Below are 26,890 nucleotides of genomic sequence, written 5' to 3'. Positions count from 1 at the left end.
AGAGGGGTGGGATAGGGAGGGTGGGAGGGAGATGCAAGAGGGAGGGGATATGGGGATGTATGTATACGTACAGCTGATTCACTTTGTGATACAGCAGAAACACACCATTGTAAAGCAAGCACACTCCAATAAAGATGTTAAAAAAAATTCTTAGCTTCAGCCAAATTTTTAAGGCAACAACTAAATAAAAACAAACAACAAAAACAAAAAAACATTCACAGGGCCATTTTTTCTTATGTAAAGGCCTTTGGGTCAAAAATAAGGTCCCTAGGTAGATTCTTCTTTGGTTTACAGTTGAAGGAATAATCAAAGACCATGCTATGGTTGTCTGAGGGTGGACACTTAAAAAAATCTTGTTAGCCCCTCGAAACTGTAAAGGTGATATGGTCTGCGGAGAGCCCTTTATTAACTGAAGTGGACAGGGAATTCCCTTGCGGTCCAGTGGTTAGGACTCAGCACTTCCACTGCCAGGGCCTGGGCTCGATCCCTGGTTGGGGCACTAGGATCCTGTAGGCCGCACGGCGCAGCCAGAAAAAAAAAATTCACTGGAAATGGACAGCCTGACTTTCAACAGGTACTCTCTCAATCTTTTCAAACTAGATGGGAGACAGTAGCATCAGCAATGAGCTTCCTACGGGCCCAGAAGTGGAAGGGATGCTCACGGTGGCAGGTCCAATGATGGTCACTCCCTTCTGCTCTGCCTTCTTGATCAGCTTCCTCGTGAGGGCCTCGGGGATGCCTTCAGCTATGATGGCGATGGTCCGGATCTAGGGCACGAGGATAGTCCCTTCCCGTTATCATTTCACCACTAGAGATGTCGAGGCAGTGACCATTCCAGAACCCATCTCCCAGGGCCCCTTCCAGGAGTAATGATAACAATATGCACCCCCTTCTTCCCACAGGCCTCTGTTCCTACCCTGCTCATTCAACCCTCCCCCCAAAGAGAGGCACCCAAAACTGCGCTCCATTGGTTAACACCACAGTGAGTCAGTAACCAAGTGGAACAAATGTTTCTGAAAACTTGCTGTAGTCAAAACTGTTTATTCTCACCTATCCAAAAACTCATGAGACTCAGCCCCACCTGCTTCCCACGTGTCCAGGTGCCGGAGCATAAAGCAGCTATCCAGGGCTATCCCTGCTGTGCCCTCTGAGGCTCTGACTCTACACCCCCACAGGACAAAACCTTGATAGAAACAAGCTGCTTCCACACTTGGACCAGACAGTGGGCTGAGGGAGAAGCCAGAGGGGGTTGGCGGGTCGGGGGGAAGATCCAAGGCAAACTTTTTCTATAAAGGGCCAGACAGTGTTTTGGGGTCTGTTGGTCATGTGGTCTCTGTGGTAACGACTAAATTTTGCCTCTGCAGCATAGAAGCAGCCACGGACAATATGTAAATGAGTGAGCATGGCTGTGTTCCAATAAAACTTTATTTACAACAGGCAGGGGGCTGGGTTTGGCCCTTGCATTGTAGTTCACCAACCTCTGTTCTAAACTAGAAAAGCCACTCATTTTTAGCAGGTGTGTTTTCTTTTTTGCTTCATCGAGATATCAGAACAAGTTTACTCCAGTCATAAACTGAAGTAAGCCAGTCTGGGATCAGACAATAATTTTGAACAGAAAACTCAGTATCTTAATCCCTAAGGGCTCTTACAAATCAGTAACAAAAAAGATAAACAGCTCAACAGAGAAAAAGGAGGCGAGGCCGTGTCACAGAATGCAAATGGCCAATACGTATTTTCGAAGCTCATCTTAGTTAATAATCAAAGATATGCAAATTAAATAGAATGCCTATCATTTTGTCAAGTATGTACGTTCTTTATGTCCAAGCGTTCAATGTTGGCAAGGGTACAGAGAAACAGTCGTTCTCATGCTAGTGATGGGAGTTTACATCCCCAGTTCTGGACCTTTCTGGAGGGCCCCTGGGCAGGATGGATCAAAAGCTTTCAAATCTGCACATTCTGATGCAGCAGTTTGACCTCGAGACATTTATGCTGGGGAAACAATTAAGGATCTATGCTCATCATGAGACTCGAAAAAGCAAAAATGATGTTGCTGGTAAGTATTGATGTGGAAAGAGTCACTGAAGGATTATAAGATAGATACAGCGTTATTCCATTTGTTCAAACCCAGAAAAAGGTGTGAATAAGGATGTACTCAAACGTCAGCAACCATATTTCTGGGAAATGAGACCCGAGGTATTTACCCTCTTCTTCTTACTATCAGCATTTAATTCTTTTCTATAATAAATACGTAACAATTTTACAGTAAGCAAAAAAAGTGCTTTTGATCCTGTTTTGAAAGCCAGTCTCAGCACAGAGAGGACCTGGTGGAGGCAGACGGCCCCGGACTGACTCTCTGGCAGCCCGGGTAAGCAGCCCACCAACCCTTGGTGACTACCTTGCCTCCTGAAGATCAGGTCTCCAACCACTATCCCCCCAATCACTGGCCAGTCCCGAGTCCCAAGGCCTTTGTCGCAGCGGACGCCATTCAGGGTGCCCCTGCCTCCTGCCCCAGGGCGCAGGGAGCTACCTGTGCGTGATTCATGGTCTCCATGGTGCTGTCATAGGCTGAGCGCAGGGAGGCAAAGCTGATCAGCACATCCACCTCCGGGTGCTTCTTCATGGCATCAGCCATGTTCTTGAAGACGGGGATCAGGATCTCCTTGTGACCCCAGTAAAACTTCTGTTTGTGGTCCCCGCTGTGAGGAAGGCAGAGGAGGGGTCAGGACACTCTTAACCGGCCAGGGCTCGGGAGGGGCTTCACCCGGAAGGCGGAAAGGCAGGGTCTGCCTTCAAAGAGTTTAGTCTGTGGGGGAAAAAGATCCCCCAGGAACATCGACCACCCCGTCTGGGGTGGGCAGATGCTTCTCGGGCAAAGGGGACAATCCAGGGCTCGCCCAGCTCTGTGCTGCTGCTGGAGGAGATGGGATGAGGACATCCCGCTCAGTGGCCGCGTCCAGCCTCCCTGCCGTGCGCGACTCACGTGAAAGGGTAGACCATGGCAGCCACCGAGGGCTCGTCGCGGGAGCAGACGTAGTCAAAGTCCAGCATGCCCTGCACGGCCCGGGTCTGCATGCCCCACACGATGGCCTTGGTATGGCGGCTGAAGAGGGTGGCGCTCTTTCCTGGGGGGCAGAGACAGAGCGAGTATACCCAGAACACACCCCCTGGGGGCTGCCTGCCAGACCCCTCCACGCCCCACGTCCCGCGAGGGCGAGGCGTCAAAACTGCAAAGGAATGTCAAGAAGACGGAACTCTGAGAACGTGGGGGAGGAGGCGCCTAGATTTCTTCTGGAAAGAGGTGGCAGAGAGCGCAAAATGAACGGAGGGAACCTGCCTGGCTGGCAAAGGGCTCAGCAGGGAACAGACAGCAGAATTCCTACAGGACCTGCTCAACTTCACAGGAAAGGTATGTATATGCAAATGAGGGCTTGATCAATTATTTAAAGTCACCAGAAAAAAATGTTAAGCTCTCCCAATTTGGGTGACCGAAAGTTTTTTTTTTTTTAACTTTATTTTTTTTCGGGGGGCGTGGGCATGCGGGATCTTAGTTCCCCGACCAGGGATTGGTTGAACCTGTACCCCCTGCAGTGGAAGCACGGAGTCGTTTGGTTTTTTTGTTTTTTTTTTAAAGTTTAATTTTATTTATTTGTTATACAGCAGGTTCTTATTAGTTATCTATTTTATACATATTAGTGTATACATGTCAATCCCAATCTCCCAATTCATCCCACCACCACCCCACTGCTGCTTTCCCCTCTTGGTGTCCATACGTTTGCTCTCTGCATCTGTGTCTCTATTTCTGCCCTGCAAACTGGTTCATCTGTACCATTTTTCTAGGTTCCACATATATGCGTTAACATACGATATTTGTTTTTCTCTTTCTGACTTAGGAAGCATGGAGTCTTAACCACTGGACCACCAAGGAAATCCCTTGGACTTTTTAAAATTAAAGTATAGTTGATTTACAATGCTGTATTAATTTCTTCTGTACAGCAAAGTGGCTCAGTTATACATCTATATATTCTTTTCTATATTCTTTTCCACTATGGTTTATAAAAGGACACTGAATATAGTTCCCTGTGCTATACCGTGGGACCCTGTTGTCTACCACAAGACTTCAAACAGCTCCCCAACAATCCTTATCGCCTGTGAACTTGGACATAAGCCAGCTCGGGACAGGATTTGAATCCTCTTGATTCTAGGTCAGCGTAGGTCCAATGAAGAGGTCTGCTGTAGCCTGATCCTAACTGACCTTCCACCTGACCTTCTCCCCACAGCCTCCTCCCAGGTGGCTCTTTCCTGCTCGGAACAATGCTCTTGGACAGGGCGGCAGGAAAGGGGCAGAAAGGGGCGTCAGGAAAGGGGTGAGGGGAACAACAAGAGCTGGCAGAAGTGCATTCCTCCTGAGCTGTCGCCCCAGACAGGCAGGTCACCTGACCTTCCTGCTTTCTGCTGGAGAAAAGTAGCCCACAGGGGACGTTCTCAGCTCCCCCAAGGAAAATAACGCAGAGAGCTCAGGGGCATTGGTATTAATTAACCTACTGTACTAGCACAGGCTTGGCTAAAAGAGACCAGTTTCCCAAGGCATGTAAGATTCTCATCCCTACGCAGGCTTGCCTTTTCCATCACAGCCATAAGCTTCTCATGACAGAAGGCTCCTGCTGGTGCAAACACCCGGGATTTACTGTGCCCTGGACCCATCTGGGTTCCAATGAGACGTGAGATCACAGAACAAGGGAGGCCACCTAATCCAGTTCCCTCACTTTCCAGTCCCAGAAAACTGAAGGCCAGAGTTGCCAAATGACGAAGATTGTAGGTCGTCTAGCATCAGAGCCAGGATTCTGTCCTAACCTGAGATGCAGCTCAACTGTGCAACTGAGGAGGGATATAAAGCCAGCACGGCCCCACCACTCCCCATCCTCGGGGAGCCCACATCCCCAAGAGTCAGCACGCACGCAAGTGCACATACACCCATCTGTCCACCCGAGAGGCTACAGAAATCAGGACAAGGCCTGGAATCTCTACGAACCCACCCGCACTTCCAGCTCGAACGGGGGCAGAACTGGAGCTCTCAGAGCACAGAGAAGGCAAAGCTGAAGGTGGCAATCGTCAGCCCAGCAGCAGCACAGATGGAGGCCCCAGAGAGAACCTGTGCTCCGGGGCTAAGCCCCCACCAGGCTCCTCCACTGGCTCTGCTGTCCTGGCCCAATCTACCCTCCCTTCCTGATCCACCGCCATCCTTCCTCTCCCACGTCTCAGCACCGCCCAGGACAGTGAGACTAAACCCCACCTCCACCCTCCACAGCCAAGAGCTCTCACTGAGAGTCTGCCCCCGTTCCTTCTGTCCTTCTGCACAGGGCTCAGCCTCAGGTCTGGTCTTTTAGGTAACAGTGGATGATGCCAGAGGTAGGGGAGGAAGGGCTACTTGACCTTGCCTAGTTACCCCTTTCCTCTTCTTAGCAAGGAGTCAGAGGTCATCATTACGAAACCCCCCTTCACCAGAAACTCCCCTTCCCCAGAGCGGGGGATCTCTCACAGCTGTCAATGTCAAAAAGGTAAATGAAGGCGCTGACGCTTTGAACCGATTCACCTATTCACCTCGGTCAACAGGTGAACGTGTACAAGTTTGTGTGAACACACACAGAAAATGTCCCTGCTAAACAGTGACCTCACACAGCAGACAAAGCCCAGTCCCTCCTCCAGATTTACTGCACACCCTTCCGGGTCTCTCTCTCTCCTTCTCCATTCTGTCTTCCACCCAAATCCCAGAGAAATCTAAACTTGTCCCTGGTGCTGGGAGTCTGGGCTGAAGTCGGCGGTGGTGAGGCTGAGGTGGGAAAAGAAAACGAGGACATCATGGGATGTAGATGAAAATCAGGTGGTCAGTGGCTCCCCTTCTGGCCCGCTGGCTCTGCCACGCCCCCTTCAGTTTCCATGGCTCCCTCTTTCCCAGGAGGACCCTCCCTCCTCAGCTCCACCCACTGCCCAAGGCTGTGGGCCTGGCTCTTGCCCGTCCTGCGCTCTCCACCCCCTCCCACATGGAGTCACAGCCCCACGGCAAGGAAAGCGGGGGTGTGAAATAAGCAGGGGTGGGAAAGAAAGGAGAGCGAAGACTAGGACTTGGGGCAGGCCACACCAAGGCAGGGACAGAAAGTATACCAGACAACACTGCAACCCACCGGGGACGGGGAGACAAAGCACACCGTAAGACTGTAACCCGCTATCAAGCCACACGCGGAGCTGGGGGCATCCTACCTTGCAGGGATCTTGGACCTGGGACTGAATCTGTCAAAGAAAATGACCAAGGCAACTGAGTGACCCGCTGATGGCTGGAGGCTTTGCAGGGAGCGGGTGGGAACAGGGAGAGGTCCATGGACAAGCCTTGCAGGGCTGCTGCGCTCCCCGTCTCTTGTCTATTCACAACAGACAGGAGCGAGGCCAACAGAAGAGAGACCCCCGATCAGCAGAGTGGAGGCAAGAAGGGGAGAAGGCCCACAGAGCGCAGAGAGGAGCAAAAGCACCAAGGCTTGGAGGGTGTGCTGAGCACCAAAGGCCCAGGCCCTCCAGAGGGACAGCAGGCCCGCTCCCACCCTCTTGACCTGTTTTGTCCCCATGAAGCACAATGAGATGATTAGGCCGAGGGACTGGACCTGTCATTCTGTGCTGTGGACAAAGCTACCGGTTTGGGGACTGCAGGGCGGCGGCTTCCAATCTTGAGCGCCTGGAGCCAGTGTCACTATTTCACAAGATGCCTTAAGCACGCTCCGTCCGTCCCGGGAAGAGGCCACACAGGCCATGTCAGCCCAGCGGTAACTAACACAGGTTACCTAGTGCTGGTCGCAAGGGCTGGCTGGCAGGGATCACGTCTCTCATGAATCACAGGAGGGACAGACGAGCAGGCAAAGCACAGACGGGCTGGGAGACCATGTGCGCCCTTGCGGTGGGCTCACCGGAAGGGACTGTCCTGGGAAGAGCCCCAGGATGGCTGGGGGCATGGGCGCGGGAGTTCTCCGCCGTTCTGAGCTTTGGGCTCCTGCCGTCCACTCAGGAGGAGAGGCTGAGGGACGCTGCCCCCACCTGGTATTTCTGTAACCCTGTCTCCTCCGCAGCCTCCCTGCCCAGCTCACACACCCCATAGAAGGGGGCGGAGGGGAAGACAATGGGGAGTGGGGTGACCCAGGCGCAGCGTGGGCCCTCAGCACCAGGAGAGCCCACGGGGAAGGCTCCAGCCACCACTTCCTCGTGTCAGTTCCCATCCCATGCACCAGGCCCAAAAGCAAAGCCCAAACCGCTTTCCATCCACCTCTGCTGGCCCAGCGGGGCCCAGGAAGGGAAGGGGGACAGGAGGGTCCTGAAACTGCTGGGAGTTACCTAGTGGCATGGCAGGCTTGGCCTTCTTTGCAGGTGCCACCTCATCAGCCCTGGACTCAGAAAAAGACGCCGTCCTGCTGGGGGCTGGAGTCTGGGGGAACAAGGAGAGAGAAACAGTCGCAGGGAACAGCTGGAAAAAAAGCTACCGGTCATTAAGGCCCCAAAGAACTCAGGTAACAAGAACTATGCACAGCTCTGTTCTCTACAAGCTGTTTCCAAAAGAACTAGTTAACAACCCTCTGAGATAGGAATTAGTATTGTCCCCAAGCCACAGGTGAGCAAACTGAGGTTCTTGGCGATACCCACCAAGGTCCCTCCCTTGAACTCAGGTCTGATTAAAAAATCCCTGGTCTTTCCATTACACTACTTTGATAGGGCAGGAAAAACTGGCAGAGATACAGAAACCAACCACATACTACCTTCTCCCCATACCTCCCCAGTGCCCCCAAAAAGCTGGGGACCGTGCCCAGGATGGGATGGGATGTGAGGGGCGACAAAGATGACTCTGCAGGCTTTACGGCAGAGGAAGACTGGCACCTACCGACGTGCTCCCGCTGGCGTTGAGGAGGAAGTTTGCAGTGTGGGCCGCTGTGGGCGGCTGATTGGGGATGGGCCGATGGCCCAGGGCCATGCCCACAATGGCCGTCATGTGAGTCTCAGTGCCAAACACGTGGATGGGGATCCCAGTGGTCTTCCCTGTGAGGGACGGAAAAGGATCCATGGTTCAAGTCTCCTAATAAGTGCCTTGCAAGGAAGGCCATATGACTGGCAAGGCCCCTTCACAGCCCGCCCGATGTCTGGCGCTTTCTGTGCAAGACCAATTATCCCAGGAGAAGTTGGTGGTCATTATCTTCACCATCAAACAAAACTCTGTAAAGGTTACCTGCCAGTAAGAGCAAGAAAGAGCCTTACAGACACTCTCCAGTGACCACAGGCAGCACGAGAGCCTGCGCTCCTCACGTTCCCCGGCTCTCCGACCCCCTCCAGATTTGTCGCCCGTGGCCACCACGCTGCAGCCACCCAGGCCCGGCCTCTGTTCCTCAACAGCCGGGCTCCTTTCCCCAGGGCTCTGGCCCTGTTCCTTCCTCTGCATGGAGCTGTCACCTGGCTGTCACTCAGCTCAGCTCAAGTGCCACCTCTTGGGAAAGGCCTTCTGACCTCGACAGTCGCTCCCCTCCACACCGCCCTGCCTGGAGATCCCCACCAAACAGCCTCTTGTTCCAGCCGCTGTTTACTTGTTCATTGTCCCGTGAGTTGAACGTCCCAGGCATGACTGAGTAACATTCACCGTGCTGTTCCGAGGGCTACGTCCATGGCAGGTCCACAGTTTCAGGTGAAAACTAGGACTTGGTACCACTTCAAGTGACCTAGGTGGGTCAGTGTTTGCCATGGATATCAGATTTGGGGAAATGGGAAGGTGGAAAGGTTGTCTCTCCTGTTAGAGGGCATGATCACCGAGCAGGAGTGTCTCATATCCTCACCCTCACACCCCCCCACCCCACACATAACTGCTCTTAGCAACGGGGTCGTGCTGCACTCAAGACCAAAGCTGCTGGTTCTATCAGGTCAACTCAGGGAGACCCAGTCTTAGTCCTCACTGACATCACATGGTCCCCAAGTTCTTGACGGCTCTGAGTCTGAGGTCTCAGGAGCCTGCAGGAGACGCCCAAAATGCAGAAGGAAGAAAGGAAACCAAAATGGACCCACATCCTCTCTGCCCTCACCTCAGCGAGGGGCAACTCCCTCCGGTTCTATCAATTACCAGACCCCTCCCTCCAACCAGGCCACCAGCGGTCGGGGCCTGGACACTTACCACTGTCTCCCTCCTCCGCCCCCCAGTCCAGGCCACCACTCTGCCCTAGAGGCTGCCGCAGCCTCCTAGGTGGTCCCCCTGCTTCGACCTGGCTGCCCTCTGGTCTTGTCTCCACCCAGCAGCCTAAACAACCTTCTCAAACCTAAGTCAAATGGTGTCACTCCTCTGCTCAGTCTTCCAGCAGCTGCCAGGGTCACAGCCAAGTGCCCACGGGACCTGTTCTAGCCCCGCGCATATCTGCTCCCTCGGCCTCTCTGCCTCCATCCCCGGACCCCCTGCCTTTGCTCTCCCGACCCCAGTCCCTCAGCCCTCCCAGCTCGTCCTACCCCAGGGCCTTGGGACTTGCCCTTTCCTCGGCAGACAGTCACCACTGACTGCTCCCTCCTCCAGGTCTCTGCTCAAATGCCACCTTTCTGGTCAAGCGTTCTCCGATTGCCTCATTTAAAACTGCCCTGTCCCCTCCCACAGATGCTAGAGGCACAGATGTCCCGCCCCTTCTCCCTGCTCATCTTCCTTCATGCCGCCTGACACTGCAGTCACTGTTCTCAACTGCACGAGGGCTCGCTGCCCGTCATCTGTCGCACGTGGCTGTGACCCCAGGGTTCAGCACAGGGCCCGGCACACAGCAGGCCTTCCACAATTATTTGTTAAGTGAACAGCTGAATGAAAATGCCTTCCTGCCCATTCCGAGTTTAGGTTTCGGTCAGGTGCTCTGTGTCAGGAGGGCACAGAACAGCAGCAGAAGCGAGCTGCACCTCCAGAGGCGGGGGGGAGGGCACGGAGGCACTGGAAGACTGACTCTTGCAGGAATCCCGAGGAGGCGTGACACTCAGGGTGGGAGAGACAGAAAAGGTTCCCCATCTTACCGACTTCTCCCATCACCCGTAAGCCCTCCTGGTAGTTGGGGCCACCTCTTCGGACAAAGATCGTGACCTCGTGCTCCTTCAGGGGGCCCTGGTAATCTCGAATCGCTCTCACGATGCCCTGGAAGCACCAAGGGACAACAGACATGTGACTAGAATGAACGCAGCCATAAAGCAAGCGTTTATAACCATGGGAAACAAATGTCCCAGGGCGTAGATTACAAGGGCTGCTGGGAGTTCCCTGGTGGTCCAGTGGTTAGGATTCAGCGCCTTCACTGCCGCGGCACAGGTTCAACCCCTGGTCGAGGAACTGAGATTCCACAAGCCGTGCGGCACAGCCAGAAACAAAACAAAACGAAAAAAATAGGGCGGCTTCTCACAAAGCACGGCAGGCCCTGGCACTCAAGAATTTTACACGTGTTGCACACACAAGCGACCCAAAGGCCCAGGACAAGCAACCACTGTTAATGGTGCTGAGGTGAGAACATGGGGCACCTAGCGGTGACACCCCTCGATGCGCGGGGTGCTGGGCCTCCAACACCAGTGGGGCTTTGCTGGTCTCTCTTATCCCAATCTATAGTCGTCCTTGTTCTCTTACTGCAATTTTGGGGGAAACTCTATACCGAGGTCCTATGCAAGAGCTGTCAGGGTGATCAGGACATTGTCTACTTAAATGTCAAAGTCCTACAAAAGCTTCTTCAAGTGATTTGGGGGAAAAGCATTGCAATGGGTATCAACTTTGGAAACGTGGGAGCACGTACAGGTGTGGACCAGTTTTGTCTCTCCAGATGGAGGGCAAGTTTACTGAGTCTACGTTCTGTCGCTCGTGGCATTTCACGGGAAGCTCTACACACAGTTCCTGCTCCAGACATAACCGCCCTTATCGACGCGCTGCCTTTATTACAGGCTGCTCAGAAGTTAAAACAAAGCTGTTGAGATTCACCTGTGTCAGATCTGTTTGTTGAATCAGGTCCAATTAGGGACCTGTTTTAGGCAGGACTGGCGAGGCCTGGTCCCCTCCTTCTCGAGAGCTCAGACTTTCAAGACTGACATTTATTTATGCATTATTTTCTTTCTTTTTTTTTTTTGCGGTACGTGGGCCTCTCCCGTTGCGGAGCACAGGCTCTGGACGTGCAGGCTCAGCGGCCATGGCACATGGGCCCAGCCGCTCCACGGCATGTGGGATCCTCCCGGACCGGGACACGAACCCGCGTCCCCTGCATCAGCAGGAGGACTTTCAACCACTGCGCCACCAGGGAAGCCCTATGCATTATTTTCAAAGCTTATGTGGAACTACCAGATGGAAGACACTCTTTTGAAGGGCTTCAGTGAGCACCTGACAGGATGGGATACGTGGCCTCCTGAGGCGGCCCCCTTGAAGGGGAGGAGTCTCGAGACACGCTAGCTGTCATCCTTCTTGACCAGCAGTCACACTTTCTTTAAACTGGGGCCCACGCCCCTGACTTGTGCACAGGGACCCAGGCTGACGGGCCTCTGGCTGGAAGAGCAGGAGCCCCAGGGCATCAGACACTTCCTCATGCCAACCTTTTGGAGAAGGGGCAGATGATTGGGAAACAGAAACGCTAGGAGGTGCAGAGAACCCAGAGTCTTACAATGGAGTGTTGGAAATGAGATCAGTCAAGCCAGTTTTTGAAGAATTGGTCCTGAAAGGGGGGAAGGCAGAAATTCCCCTTCTCCCCACACTTCAGATGGGAGAATTATGGCCCAGCGAGGGTCGGCTGCTTGGCCAGAGACACACAGGTTCGGATCCAGATCCATCCCGGTGTCTTGTGCATCCCTAGGTCAAAAGCCCCTCCCCCGGACTGGGTAACTCATGGGAACCTGCTTCTGTCTCAAACCTACTTGCACAGAAACTTCCCTTCCCTGCTCCCAACCCACCCACGTTCCCCTGCAGCTGGTTACCTTGAATGTGGCGGCCACATTGGTGAAGTTGGCGATGCTGCCTCCGATAATGAGGATCTTGCCTGGGTTTGGAGCAAGAGAAGTCAGAAAAAGGTTAGAAAGGTAGACTTGGGCATCATAGAAATCCAACTGAGAGAGTGCTCTCTCCTGAGTGAGCGTCCCCCAGCTGTTAGGAGATACCAGTGCAGAGGCGGGGGGAGCAAGCTGGTCTCTCCTGATGCCTGTTCAGTGTCATCAGCTCACCTCTCCATAACCTATGCCACCAAGCAGGCGGCTGATCCAAGCCCAGAAAATCTCAATTTCTTTTTCTGGCTGCGTCGTGCAGCTTGTGGGATCCTACTTCCTGACCAGGGATCAAACCCGGGCCCTTGGCACTGAGAGTGAGGAGTCCCAACCACTGGGCGGCCAGGGAATTCTCGAACCCACAGAATCTCTACGTCATTCCTAGCTGGCATCTAGAAACCCAGCTTGGTTTTTGGATACCCCTGGTGGGAATCTCTATCTGGCTCAAGGGAAGGGGAACTGGTATGTGTGGTCCCAAAACACAGGACAGGTGATACAGGAAAGCTGGGAATCACACAGCCCAGACAATAAATGTGTAAGTGAGTCGCTAAGAACCGCGTTACAGCAGTCAGCAAAAGCATGCCACCACCGCCTCCCCTTGCACCTACTCATAGGGCTGTACACATCCATCCATTCCTCGCCCCCTCGGAGCCCCCAGTCTGACAGACCCTGTCACTGCCCATTGTGCAGTCAGGGAAACTGAGGTCCAGAAGTTAAATAACTAGTCCCAGGTTGCAAAGGACCAGGAAAACCCTGGTGCCTCACAGCCCAGCCAAAGCTGTCCCCACCGAGGACGCTGGGCTGTCCCGGGGAAGGAGCGCGTGTCTCACCATCGGGGTGCTTCTCGCGGGTCATGAGGGAGAGGATCGTCTTGGCGTAGTCATAGGTCTGCTGCTCGCTGGGGGCGCCCGAGTACTCCCCGTAGTTCGCTAGCTCGTTGACACCCCCTAGGTCGCAGATGGTATCGCTGCCAGGGAAGCAAGGAAGTCAGCGCTGGCTCCAGCTTGAGTGGCAGAGGGTGGCGGCCTGGTGCCTGCGAGGCCACGCAGACGCCCCTGAAGCCTTGAGGCCGGGCAGCCTATGGACCTCAGACCCTCAAGGCCCAAACAAGTCATACTTGAAGGTTAACTGTCCTGCATCATACTCTCCCGGGGGGGCATCCTCCCAGCCCTACCCAAGACTTCTATGAAGTGTAAAAGTGTGACTATTCACACAGGCACTACAACACCTGGAAGGACACCCAACGTGGTGGCCTGGTAGGGGGAGGGGTGGTGACACAGCCAAGCAAAATTCACTTTCTGGTTCATTTTCTGTATTTGTTGTACTTTTGCATGGAGCACATTATCACTAATGATAAGAATTATAACTAATAATTTCATTTTGAAGCAAAGAAGAAGGTTGCAGAGACGCTGTGTAGGCCCCTCTGGGATGCCCACGAGTTCTGCTCTGCACCGAGCGGGGGGAAACTGGAGACCCCGAGGTGAAGCGACTTGATCCAGGCCACATGTGGGAAGCCTAGGTGGACCTGGCTGCCATCCCCTCAGCAGCCCTCTCAGTCACCTGTACACGACAGAGGCGCCACCTCCGGCCACCATGGTCCAGATCCTCCCCTTGGGGTTCAGCAAGGTCAGCTTCAAGCTTGCCCCACTTTTGGCATCCAGGTCTGCGATGTAGGCTTCCTAGGGGCCAGACAGCAACAGGTGGGCCCTGGGGGCACACCCTTCACCAGGTCACAGATCCCAGGACCCCTCCCCTTCTCCTGGGGTCATATGAAGAGGTCCTCCACTGCCTTCACAGTGTCAGGGAGAAGGGCTTGTGCAGGGCCTCACGTGCCTGGGACAAAACGTGATGCCGATGCCGTCTCCAAGCACCAAAACCCCCACAGCCAGTCACCACCTGGAGGCAAACTTCCCAGGTCCTTTCTCTCCGACTTCAAGTCCTTGGCTCTCTGCCCAAGTCCCAGGCCTCGCTATGTCACTCTGCTTCTAGCATGGCCCCCACTCCCAGCATCTGCCTGCCTAGCTCATCCCGTGCTGTGCCCCCCAGGCCCCATCCCTCCCCCCAGCCCAGCCTCTTCCCTTGACCTGGGTTCCGTCACACATGCCTGATGCTGTGGCGAGGACCTCTCAGAGGATGGGGTGGGAAGGAGCAATTAAAATTCTCAGCAAGTGGCCGAGAGAACTACCTTCCTGGCAGGATTCGGGGAGCCACTCAGAATTACTGAGAAACAACAAGTCACGTCACGAGCCCAGGGAGGTTGATTGAGAGGGGAGTCTGAAAGGATCTCCGGCCGGGATTCAGGGGCTTGGCTGACCCCCACACCCTCCTCCTCCAGGGCTTTTAAAAAATTAAATGGCTCCTGGCCTTCCTTTCCTGCCAAATACATAGCCCACAAGGGTTGCCAAATGCTCATAGGAGATCAGTCACTCCCCCACCCCGCCGGTCCCCCTCCATCTCCTCCCCAAACCAGCCTTACCTCTGGATAAGCCTCCCGCCCGAAGGGGGGAGGGAACTCTATATCACCCCACTTCACTTTGCAGATGTAGTCGGCGGTGGCGTCCACCTTGGCTGCCAGGTCAAGGACGTAGACGCCATCTTTGGTCACTACTTTAAGAAGGAAAAAAAAAAGCAAAGAAGAGGCAATCAGACATGGGCCCTAGCCGAGGTGACCATCAACCTCCAACCCCCTCCAGACTTCCCCACACATCACTCCCACGGGGGACCACCCAGGCCTAACGACCCTCCAGCTCAACAAGAAACCAGATTGGTCCTTATGGAGACACAGCTTTTCCCTCATTCAAGGAAAAACAAATTCTACAAGACCAGTCCCCGCTGCCTGACCTGCAGGTAATAGGGCAGGAACGTCTGTTTCAGTTGCCATGGCAATTTTTAAGCATTTTTACAAAATGCTATACTCCATGCCTTAAATGTCTAACTATTCATCCACCACAACCCTGCTATTTACAAAAAAAGTGTCTAAGGCACAGTCTCTAAGGCCCCCGGGTGCACACACCAGGGGCTCCTAGGGTCCAGCAAGAAGTGGGAAGCCATGGGCACACTGGGCCCCCAGCCAGCAGGATTCATTTACTGCCGCCTCACTGGAGTCCATTTCCCTTTCCCCCAGGGCCATTTAGCTAATTAAGTCAGCACAGAGCCATCTGGTCCATTAAAGGGGCTACGTCCCTAGCTGGAATCTATCAGGACTTTGCCCTATGAAGCCCTGGCCAGAGCCAGCCCACGCCATCTGCCTCCTTCACAGCGCGAGAGGCTTCGCCGAGGTCTTTCCAGCCTCGGGGGTCAATGATGGACCAACTCCTGGAGGGGAAAGCGGGGAGGGGGTCTCCGAGGCACCAAGAGGAAGGAAGGGTCTGACCGGTCAGGCGGATGCAGGGGCGGCTCAGCTCCTGGTAGAACAGCCTAACCCACTGGCAGCGAGAGCCACAGGGCAGAGTCAGATCACAGCCAGGACTTCCCCAGCACAGAAGAAAGAAAGAAACTGGAGATGGCGAAGAGGAATGACCGTGGCCTCCTGAGAGCTCAGGAACAGGAGCCCGGAGATCCCTCCGCCCACGCACAGCTGTCTGCGCTGCCCCCTGCAAGTGGGGGTCTGGTCCTCGGAACGTCAAGGCCAGGGCTACCATAAGTACTCAGACTCTGCCCTGTCCCACCCCAGCAGAGACAGTTACCAAGGGGGTTGATCTCGAGGTAGGTGAAGTACAGATCCTCATAGAAATTGAAGAGGCCGGAGATAAAGCTGGCTAGAATCCTACAGGGGGAGGCAGAGAGGGACTGTCAATCCGCGGCGGAGCGGGCGCAGAAGCAATCCCTCACTGCCTCTGACAGCTCCACTTGCCAACAGCCACCCCGCTGACCCCTCGCTTTCCGCTCCAAACCCCGCTCCCCAGACATCACTCTTCAGCCGCTGAGGCGGAAGGGAGCTGTCAGGCATGCAGCAGGAGGGGGACACGCACCAGACAGAAGGGGCACGGAGGTGAGGGACACTGACGCACGTTTCAGTCTGAGCCGGCCTCCCCTCCACCCGCAGCATCCCTCCTGGGGACGGGGAGTGGCGGTGCCTGCCTTTTGCTCCCCACCTTCCGGCCAGATGCTGGGGCGGCGCAGTGGGTGCCCAGACAGGGATAGACCACTCTGCTTTCCCCACTCTGCACCCAGAGCTGTCGGCCTTCCCCATTCCTCCGCTGCCACCTCCCTGCCACCCCTCTCACTCAACTCTTTCTTGTCTTTGGGGGCGTGGACCAACAGGTGTTTCTTGATGCCCTCAAGATTCAGCTTCTCGTCCACACCAACGAGCAGTTTCTGGGCTTTGGCGTCCACGTCACCCACATCCACCCCGCCTTCGTGGTGGAACAGGACGTAGTCCCCTTCTCGGGTAGCATAGATGCAGACATAGAACTCCTCCTCCTTACGGGGAAGAGAGCACCACGTGGGTGAGGGGCCCAACCCCGGTGGTATCATTTCTAAAACCCCATAGACACCTCTCACAAGGTAAGAGCAGATCACCATCTTCCCCTTGAGGACAAGAGACAAGAGGCCACTGCCTTGCTGGCTGACAGTCCAGACTGAGCCAACGTGACCTGCTCTGGGGGAAGGGGCCCTGCCTTCAAGTCCTTCTCATCCCAGCACTGGGAAGTCCCCTCTGTTACCAACCTTGATTCCTTCCTGCTGCAAACTAAGCCCTTTCCTTCATCTCTGGACTCCCTGCTCCGTAGCACCCTCAAACCCTCAGCACCGCTTCAGAGACTCTGGTCCCTTTGGTTTTTCTCCAGCAGCTTGATTTCTCCTTCATCATTTTAGGGCCAACAGGCACAAAGCTCCCAGAGGGAGAAGCCCCAGCTTGGAGTCACTTCCCACATACCTGAGTGTGGGGGACGAAGGGTTCGATCAGAAAGTTCTTGAGGAAGCCTCTGGCCTTGCCAACCTACAGAGATTGAGGGAGGTAAAGCTTAGACCAGAAGGCATGTCTTGCTCGCAGGGCAGGAGGAAGGATCGCCCTCTGGTCCCTCCACCTCGCCCTCCCATCAGAGGCGGGGCCCAAGCACTACTGCCACAACACCTGCCAGAAAGAGATCTTTCCAGAAACCAGGGCAGTGGGCTCAAGAAGTCTTCATGAGATCTCCTCTTCCATCCACCACCTCGTGCCAGCTACACTTCAACACTGACCTCACACATCCTTTCCTGCCTCCTCTGGAGGAGGATAAATGAGCTGCAGCAACAGCCCGCCCCCAGAAGCAGAGATCAGGAGCGTCTCCCCCTCTGCTGCGCCACAAATTAAAGCGCTCAGACAAACCAAGGCTGTCTACCCCAGAGCGCAGGCAGGGAGACCCAGCCCCAGAGCATGAGTCTAGGCGCAGGGAATGGCTCGGAGCGGGGAGGGAGGGGAGCCTGACAGGGAAAACTTTTCCACACAGACCTTCCCGGCTGAGGACAACAGGCCTGCAGAGCTAATCAGTTTGAGTGGGTCCCTGGCAGCAGCCGAGGCGAGACAGCCCTCATCCCTCCCAGCGTGTCCCGAAGCCCCCGCCCACCCATGCGTGCGTCACTGCTGAGTCAGGACCAGACAGTGATCCATCAGAGGTAATGAGCTGCTCCCGCTGGGGTCAACGCTGCTGCCGGCTCAGAGGTCCCTGACATCCCCCTCCCAACAGACAGCGGAGGAGAAGGAAGCATGAGGACCTCCCTGGGGACACTGCTCAGCCCCCAACCCTGCGGTCCTCTCCCCAAAGGCCTGGGGGCACAAAGGTCCAGATCCCTCTGCCCCCAGGCCTGTGTGTAACTTCGAGGATCCCTCTTTACCCAGGAGAGCCAGAAACCGGGAAATGAACGTGAAGAGCTTAATTTGAGGAAGGCCAGTAAAAAGGAAGATGGTTCCATCACCATCTTCATCCTACTCCCGGGCAACCAAGTTAGAGAACAGCTCAACCCTGGTCCATGGTCACCCCAGATGCGACAAAGCCAGGTATGGACAGCACATCCTCCCCAGCGTAAGCCAAGCCTCAGCTTACTCCCTCCCTTCAGTTCTCCAGCTCCTTTTGGGAGAAGAAAAAGAAACGCAGTTTTATTTCTGGGCATCACGTAGCCTTCCTAAGCCGTATTTCACTTTAACTATCTCATCTACAGAGTTGAAATGGATCAATGAGCTGGAAGAAGGCAAGAATTAAGTTTACTCTTCAGTATTATTAATTGTTTCCTCCTCCTAGGTTCTTGGCCCAAGAACGTTTCTGCCTAAATGATCCTGCATCTCCCTTCAAGTTTTTTTTTTTTTTTTTTACCCACCCGCTTATATACGCAGGTCATGACAAGCTACCTTACCCTTTCTGGAAACTAAAAAGAAAGGAGTTCCCAGAATAGTTCTCAGAGTCCCATCTCCACGACTGTTGTTAAAGAAACAGACCATTTCCACCTGGCTCTCTAATTGTACTGGGGTTACCTGCACAGCACATCTTGCCGTTCCCTGATAGGGGAGCTGGGAACGAGCACCAAGGGGGCCCTGCTGCCTAAGGCAGCTCTGCCGGGCTCCTGCCTTCCCCAGGCTGCAATCTGACCAGCTGGGGGGGTGACCCACAGTGCTGATCTGGAGGCGACCACATTTGCTTCTGTTACCACAGCACATCCACCCCGACCCTACACCCAGACTCACTGTGGCCTCCTGTCCCAGCCGTGGCTTCAACCAGGACTTGACTCCATCCAGAGTGAGGTTGACCCCAACTAGGCCCAGCTTTCCACGCCGTTTGATCAGCTGGTCTGGCTTAACCACCAAGCTCTGGAATAAGAGGGGTTTGTATTTACAGCAAGGAAAGATAGGGAAGAGTAAGAGGTGACAGTTTGGGGACCCAAAGCACAGCGTAGCCTGGTGGCTTCCAATCCACCCCACCCCCAGAACGAATTCCACCCACCCTTCAAGGTCAACTCCCAGAAGCTTCCCTCACCTACCCCAGCCAACATCTTTCTTTTAACGACAAGGAATCTAAAGCCATCCTCACCCAGGAAGGGGTCTGGCAGAGCAGGTGCTCACTGAATATGTGCTGAATGAGTAAGTGATTCCCTACCCTCCCTATGTGGTATCCTAGCTTCATTCAACTTCTCAGACTATCGACTAGCACCTGTGTTTCAAAAGAAAGAACGGAGACAGAGCCTTGGGGTGACAAAGGACCTTTGAGGACATCTGGTCCACCCGATCCCAGGGTTTGAACCCTGTCTGTAAGACCAACAAGCAGCCCCTAGCCACTGCTCACACACTTCTAGGACCAGGAAGTTCACCGCCTCCGGAGGCAGCTTGCTTTGTGGTTTGGGCTGCCTCATGGTGGGAGGAAACCTGCATCCCTGAATGCCTCCCCCTACTGGTCCCAGTCCCGCCCCCTGGGGCCTGCCAAAGAAGTCTAAGCTTCCAGACACCGTCCCAACAATGGCCCTGCAGAGATCTACAGAGAGGAGCCTCTACTCCAGGGTGCATCCCATCAGCCGTTCTACCCAAAGTACAACGTCACACTTCCTCATGGCCCTGACATATTCCTGACAGGGTGGTGTTTGTCAGTGAGCAACTACCAAGTGCCAGGCAGCACACTGAATACTTTCCAGACATTGTTACTAATCCCTAAACTCACAGGGTGAGTACTATGCCCATTTGACAGATGGGGAATCTAAAACTCTAGAGAGGTGAAATGGCTTGCCCCAGGCCACATGGTTAATATGCAGAGAGCTGCCATCTGAATTCCGGTTTGTCCAGTTCCAGTCCAGGCTCTGTACGCCGTGCCAGGGGACCTCAGTATGCAGGGCCCGGGGCCAAACACAAAACGTGCTCAGCCCCCTGCACCCTGCCCACCCATGCAGACCGGCTGCCATCACATGCCCCGGGGGGACATCTCCAGCAAACCTACTGCTTTCTCTTCCTGGGACTCTGGGCCTGGAGGAGGGGCTCAGGCCGGGGGGCGGGCTCACCTGGCTGAGTAGCCACGGGTGGTCCTGCAGCAGGTGGGCCCAGTCAGTGTCAGGGGTGACCCGGGCATACTTGAACCGGTTCTGGATGGCCGAGGTGGTGCAGATGTACTTGTAGAGGAGTTCTTTGCCTGTCTGCTCGGAGATCGCCTTGGCCGACATGGCTGCGGAGGGCCCTGCTCTACCTGGTGGGGTGAGAGGGGCTGGTCAGAGCGGGTGGGGAGATGGAGGTGCCATCTTCTCCAGCAGGGCAGACCCATGCCCAGCTGCCCCCAGACGATAAAACCAGATCTCAGCGCTTCTCTGAGGGAGAAGAGGGCTGCCCCAGGAGGAGGGATGGAAGGGAGATCTCAAACAGCACTCCTAACATCATAGAAGGAGGATCGGGAAACGATGGATGAGGAAAGATGGTGGAGAAAAACAAAGGTGGCATTTATTCCCCCAGAGACTCTTGGCCTCCACTCCCTTTAGGAAAACTAGCTCACCCAAGACCACATGCATCCTGGCACAAAGGAAGCCAGATGGGGAGACCAGGAATCGCAGGGATGTGACCCACACCTGAGTGCTAGTCCCAGCCGAGGTGGGCATACAGACACTGAAACACACCCTTTGGTCCTGTGACCTGTGGGGAACACGGCCAAATGGTGCAATGCTGGCCTTACACACCCTCCATGTTTGGTCTCCCCCACACCCAGACTCACCCACTTCACACTCTTATACACATCACCAGCCTGAAGGCTGGGCGAGCAAGTCTACTTAGCCTCACGCAGGACCAAGCCCCCAAGGAGCAAAGAGGAAGAGTCACGTCAAAGCCCATTTCTCCTAGGACACTAGACTCCCACCCAAGTTCAGAGCAGAAACAGGCTGGCGGAACCGTGACTTTCAGTGCATCCCACCCACCCCACTGAGTCATCCAGCTACTAATTTAGAGCAAAACAGAGGCCTCTCTGGGGACCACCCATACTGGTCACTTCTAACTGAGCCAGAGTTGGGAGAAGAGGCAGAAACCATCCTCGGTCACATGTACGTGAGCCCTGGGAGGGACATGGAGATGTATGGCCTTGTTTCTTAGATGAGGAATAAAACCTCAGAGGGGTTAAGATAACTTGTCCAAGAAGCCTAATTAATAAGCGGGTTGGGCGGGGAGGACTTCCTTGGTGGTGCAGTGGTTAAGGATCCGCCCGCTAATGCAGGGGACACGGGTTCGAGCCCTGGTCCGGGAAGATCCCACATGCCGCAGAGCAACTAAGCCCGTGCACCACAACTACTGAGCCTGTGCTCTAGAACCCGTGAGCCACAACTACCGAGCCTGAGCCCTACAGCCCGTGCTCCGCAACACGAGAAGCCACTGCAATGAGAAGCCCGCGGGCCACAACTAGAGAAAGCCCACATGCAGCAATGAAGACCCAATGCAGCCCCCCAAAAAAAAAAGCAGGGGACCTAAGGCTTTTTCTTTTTTGGCTGTGTTGGGTCTTCGTTGCTGCGTGCAGGCTTTCTCTAGTTGTGGCCAACGGGGGTTACTCTTTGTTGTGGTGCGCGGGCTTCTCACTGTGGTGGCTTCTCTTGTTGCAGAGCATGGGCTCTAGGCGCATGGGCTTCAGTAGTTGTGGTGCACCGGATTAGTTGCTCTGCGGCATGCGGGATCTTCCGGGACCAGGGCTAGAACCTGTGTCCCATGCATTGGCAGGCGGATTCTTAACGACTACCAAACCAGGGAAGTCCAGGACCCAAGGCTTGAACCCAAACCCTCTCACTCCTGGTCCCCAGAAAACCCACATCTCAGCCCTAGAGAAAAGAGCAGTTCTCCAAGAACCAGGCCATTTCCCCTACCTTCACCTCACAGAAGAGTCTCTGATGACAATTTCTTCATATTCCCTCCCCATCGCTTTGTCCTGACACACCCATTCTCCCTTGGGTAGTGCCAGGAGCGATTTGGGGAGAGAAAGGGTGGGGAGACAGGGAGGGAAAGGAAACCAAGTCATTCATGCCAAGAGCTTGGCCAGATCAGGAAAAGTCACTCCTGCCTCTCCAACAAAGACCCAGAACTGAAGTTGTTGAATTTGCTGGGGGAGAAAAGTCAAGTGTAAATAAAGGAGGGTGGAACTGGAGGGCTGGCTGGTTTATACACTCAGGAAGGCTGGTCTCCATTCCCAGCTGAGGGAAGGCCAGAGTTCCAGGGGCCACTCTGCACCTCCCTCCCAAAAGCCAGGTTGGGCTTCAGGTTCTCACCCTGGCTTGGCTGGCTCCCTCAGCCTCCCAGCTAGTCCCCAGCTCGGCACAATGGGTGCATTCAGTCTGGTGTCTGGCCCAAAGTCGGGTAGCTGGGAAGGGGCTCAAAGGAGACGTTCCCTTTTCTCACCTTCCCCTGGGATGACTTCCGGCTCCTTCTCAACATAAGTTTCCGAAGGAGGTACCTCAACCAGCCCCACTGCCTCACAGCCGTCCACCCCCCACCCACTCCAGCTCCATTTCCCAACCTCCTTGACTCAGACCAGAAAAACTGGTCCTGAAATCAGATGGGTACACGTGCCCCTACCCCCCTCCCAAACAGAGTGCAGCCCAGGGCAGATCAAGCAGAGAAAGGAGGGGGCAGCTGCTGACCACCCTTAGCGGTTCTGACACATCAGCCGCCGGCTGATCACGGATTCCAGGAGAAAGGAAGCCCCTCGCTAAGCCTCTCCAGCAGAGGGCACTCCCAGAACAACAACCCCCCAAACCTGGCACCTCCCCAAACAGAGACCCAACTTTGGAAAGAACACGGATGAGAAATGGGACCTTCTGCAGCTGAAAAAAAAATCACAATTTTCTTGAGCCCTTGTTCAAATCTCAGATCCAAGAACTCATCTTCAACCAGTCCCCGGGAGGGGATGGGAGAGAAGACAACAGGGGATGATACAGGATAGAAAAGTTTTGCCAGTTCACCCAAACACAGATTTGCCACTAGAGCACTGTGGCTTAGATGGCGAAGGCCCTCTCAAAGCCAAGACAGAGAACTTACATGATAGAAAAAAAGCATGGAAAGAATCTGGCCTCTGCATATTCAAGACAGGGTAAGAAGGCTCACAAAACCAGGGAGTGGACTGGGTGGAGATAAATCCGCAAGTTTAATCATTCAGTAGGGCCTCTCTAGGGCAGTGGCTCTTAACCTATCTGAGGTCTCAGATTCTTCTGAGCACCAGAAAAAAAGCCCAGAAAAACGTGCACATACCCAGTTGTGCATATCATTTCAAGGTGGTGACCTATGACCATGACCTGACAGCCCAGAGACCAGTAGCTAAGAACATCTGCTCAAGAGACAATAGGACTTAACGTGTATACCAATCCGGGCTGGGAACACAACACACACACACACACACACACAAACACACACACCCCACTACAGAGTCTTGGGCTGCCTCCTCAGGAATTGAATAATTGAATGTGTTATCAAACTGGTGAGAGATGGTTTCAGGGCAGAGCGAAGACCCCAGGGGTCCACTCTGGGGCCCCAGAAACTGTTACTTAGCTAAATGTGGCAGATATCATGCCAAGGAACCTGAAAACACACACACACACACACACACACACACACACACACACACACCTCTCTCTCTCTCTCTCTCTCTCTCTCTCTCTCTATCCAAAGGAGGGACCTTCTGAGCAGAATGGGGTCTTTTCTGCACACAGGATAAGTGGCCCAGAACTGAGTTCATTCACAGCAGCCACCGAGGGCAGAAGCAGCCCACAGACAAGGCTGAATGAAAGGAGCCTGTTCCCCAGGACTGTATTCCTGGGACACCGCCAGTGGAGAGGAACCACTGGGGACGCTACTTATGGTCTCTGTGGGAAGGCCAAAGAGCACTTATTTTAAGGTTAGTATCCGTAGGATTGGGATTTTTTTGAAACGACAGACAATCCCTGGAGTAAAAGGAGGGGCAGAATTCTGAGGGTCCTCTACTGCAGCAAACATAGTGGAGAATGGGGGTGGGGGCACCAACCACCCAGCTCAGTGTCTGAGGGCTGTTCCCATCACCATCCTCCAAGCTGTTTAAGGAGCTCTTAAAAAAAAAAAAAAAAAGCAGAAGAAGCAGCAGAAGCAGCAGCAGCTCTTTCAGAGGTGAAAACAACCCTCTGGGCAGCTGGGTCTACCAGCTGTCCTTCACCCAACATTTCAGAATCTCAGAAACCCAACGATCTGAGCTGGCTGGAACCCAGAGCAAAGTTAAAGGGAGGAGAGAGAAGCGGGCTGTGGGCTGGCTGACCAAACTGTGCTATGCATTGCTCCCCTCCCACCCCCGCAAAATCCTCTTCCCAGGCAGACTCCGGAGGACCACCTAATGGCAGAACTCCTTGGCCCTTCACAGTATCTGCCAAGGTTGGAGAGGGCAGCTGGCGCCGCGACTGGCCCTCTGCCAAGCCCAACAGGAGGGCGGCGGCAGCATCCTCCAGCCCCATGAGGACCTTGCCTCGACCAAGCTCGGCAGCAACGTCAAGGGTGGGGAGGGACACGGGTACCCCGACCATCTGTCGCTTAGCGGCTGGGCCCGACGGCACCTCCAGAGCTAGGAGGGTCTTTCCTGCACCGCCGATCCAAGGCTAGGTCCTCGTGGCGAGGCCTGGGTCGGCCCGGCCCCATGTGGCCCGCAGCGGCTGCGTGCCCCGCTCGCTCCCTCCACTTCGGCGCGGGGCTCAGTCGACTCTCCACAGAACTAAGAGGAAGGGCCTGAGCCCGGCTTATGAGGGGTAGGAGTGGGGAAACTAGCCACTACTTCCCGTCCCCGGCATCCGGTGGGAGGCACCCAGATGGGGGCAAGAGGTGGCCGGATAAAGCCCGACGAGGCTCGATGACTGGCCCCGGGGTGGGGATGAGGGGCTCCAGTTAGGGGCAAATGCAATTCGGCGGAGAGAAGACAGCCAAGGACGGCGGCAAGCCCTGTGCAAACTCCGAGGAACTGGAATGTGGAGGAGTGGGGGAGGGGAGGGGGCGACACGAGGCAACCAGCCGGGATCCCGGCGAAGGCTAACCTAAAGCTTAAGACCCTCAAAACTTCCAAGCAGGTGCAGGGAGCGCGCGTGAGCCCGAAGCCGGCGTCGGGGGAGGCGGTTCCGGGTTGGGGGAGGGAGGCAGGAAGCTCTGGACCAGGTGAGGTCCATCTCGCGAAAGCAGTCGCCCGCCACTCACCTCTCTGCGAAAGCCTGTGCGCGGCGCTCGGTCTACAGGGCCCCAAACACCGCCACTACCGGGAGCGTTCCAGCCTCCCGCGGCCGCCCGGGATCCGGCTTTTGTCCCGGCCCTGGCGGGCTTCTCCCCGCCCCCAACGGCACACTGCCCGAGCCGCCCGGCGATTGGCCACACGCGTTCCCTAGCCTGAGCTCCAGAGCTCCTCTCAATTCGCTGCCCGGTATAGCCCCGCCCCCGAGGCCGGGCCCCAGTGGCTGCTGGGACTTGTAGTCCCGGTGGTGCGTCTGTCCCAGACCGCTGGCCGGCACCGCCTCTCCGGAGCCTGCCAGGACAGGGAGGGGTCGGGGGCGGGGCCTCGGGTGGGGAGATAGGCCGGGCTACACTGGGAGGAGAACGTAGGAGGCTAGGGGCAGTGGCCTGATCGCTTAGGAGGTGGGCGGACCGCCGCTGCGATGGGGGAGTTGGGGAGGGGGGCTGGGGTGTCAACCGAACGGGCTGTATAGCAGCTCTGGGGACTCGGAATCTCCTTCCTGTCTCCCCGGGGGAGAAACTGACGTCCGTATCCCCGCAGCCTGAAATCGGCCACAACGAACCCAGGTGCTTAGACCAGGTATTTAAGCAGCCGTGGTAGACTGCTTTCCCATTTGCACGTGGACCTTCTTCGTTGAGCTGGTGGGGCGAGGCAGAGAGCTGAGGTTTATAGATTAGACCTCCCAAAGTGGGTGGGATAGGGCGGAGGACCGGGTGAGCAGGTGGGGCTAGAAAGGTGTCAATCACACCACCTTGCGTCCTACTCACCTGCTCACCTCAGCGCAGAGCTGAGAATTCAACGGGAGATTCTAGCACAGAGCTGGGCCCATCTCTGCTGGTCTCCTGCTCCCGCCCCTCCCCCCACAATCCCACGCTTAGACACGAATGAACGAACTGCTGCCTTCCCCCTTCTCCATTACCTGTGAGACAGACTATATTTTCCAAGTCAAAATCTGGGACACCGGCCTGACAGGTGCTGGTGAACTTGTGGGGCAGTATTTTTGAGATCAGACAGTCCCGGAAACCAAGACATATATTTACTGCTAAGACATTCTGGAGTTTTCCTATGTCCACCCCAGTCCTCTAGGTCTCCCGAGCTGCTCCCTGACCCTGACAGCTGTCTAGCTCCAGGAAGGAGAATCATGCGCTGAGCAGCTCAGGTGAAGGGGTCAGCCCAGTGTGCAGAGAATCCCCATGGCCGTGTCCCTGCCAAGCACTGGGGTCATACACTGTAACGATGTTGACATTCTTGTGCACAGAAACTCTGCCAAACCCTTCTCCCTGCAATCCAGTCATAGCCAGGAGGAGGGGGGCAGCTAAAGTTGCTGCCCATGCCTGAACAAATGATCCCTGTTGATGTCACTTTCTGGCCCCTTCCCTTGGGCATCTTTTTGAAATAGCACTTCCTCAACTCCCCTCTCCTCCTGGTCATAAAGAGTCTTCCACTCCTACATGGAGTGAGCTCCACCCCTACCAAGAATCTCCCCAAATAGCATCAATCTTGGAGAAAGATCACCTCATCACAGCTAAAGAAACCGTCTCCTATGAAGGTACTCCTTTTCTGGCCTTGGTGGATAGCAACTCAGGATCTTCGTGGGCTAGTGGGAAGATTTCAGTCAGGGGGAATCAACTGCGTAGCAATTATCCCTCTGGTTAGAAAGATACACTCATCCAAACAACAAGGTCCTACTGTATAGCACAGGGAACGATATT

At 55.0% G+C, this 26,890-nt stretch overlaps 1 protein-coding gene across 2 annotated transcripts in view; it reads right to left on the bottom strand.

Annotated features, from left to right (window-relative positions):
• ACLY (ATP citrate lyase) overlaps nucleotides 1-25,311 on the bottom strand; it is a 42,888-nt gene extending 17,577 nt beyond the window's left edge. The window contains exons 1-17 of one of the 2 annotated variants that reach the window (XM_030840277.3): nucleotides 25,148-25,311; nucleotides 19,990-20,171; nucleotides 18,692-18,814; nucleotides 16,910-16,972; nucleotides 16,265-16,455; nucleotides 15,720-15,799; nucleotides 14,510-14,640; nucleotides 13,594-13,712; nucleotides 12,864-13,000; nucleotides 11,971-12,032; nucleotides 10,051-10,168; nucleotides 7,913-8,067; nucleotides 7,372-7,462; nucleotides 6,256-6,285; nucleotides 2,981-3,122; nucleotides 2,528-2,696; nucleotides 663-767 (exon numbers count right to left, since the gene is read on the bottom strand). In XM_030840277.3, coding sequence (XP_030696137.1) covers nucleotides 663-767; nucleotides 2,528-2,696; nucleotides 2,981-3,122; nucleotides 6,256-6,285; nucleotides 7,372-7,462; nucleotides 7,913-8,067; nucleotides 10,051-10,168; nucleotides 11,971-12,032; nucleotides 12,864-13,000; nucleotides 13,594-13,712; nucleotides 14,510-14,640; nucleotides 15,720-15,799; nucleotides 16,265-16,455; nucleotides 16,910-16,972; nucleotides 18,692-18,814; nucleotides 19,990-20,148 — 1,875 coding nt within the window. In that variant the 5' untranslated portion in view covers nucleotides 20,149-20,171; nucleotides 25,148-25,311. The remainder of the gene's footprint in view (nucleotides 1-662; nucleotides 768-2,527; nucleotides 2,697-2,980; nucleotides 3,123-6,255; nucleotides 6,286-7,371; nucleotides 7,463-7,912; nucleotides 8,068-10,050; nucleotides 10,169-11,970; nucleotides 12,033-12,863; nucleotides 13,001-13,593; nucleotides 13,713-14,509; nucleotides 14,641-15,719; nucleotides 15,800-16,264; nucleotides 16,456-16,909; nucleotides 16,973-18,691; nucleotides 18,815-19,989; nucleotides 20,172-25,147) is intronic. The other variant, XM_030840278.3, reaches the window with a different exon arrangement.
• Between the last annotated feature and the right edge of the window lie 1,579 nt (nucleotides 25,312-26,890).

Source organism: Globicephala melas, chromosome 20, assembly GCF_963455315.2.
Source record: "Globicephala melas chromosome 20, mGloMel1.2, whole genome shotgun sequence".
In the NCBI taxonomy this organism is placed as follows: domain Eukaryota; kingdom Metazoa; phylum Chordata; class Mammalia; order Artiodactyla; family Delphinidae; genus Globicephala; species Globicephala melas.
This window is presented reverse-complemented; position numbering and strand designations above follow the sequence as displayed.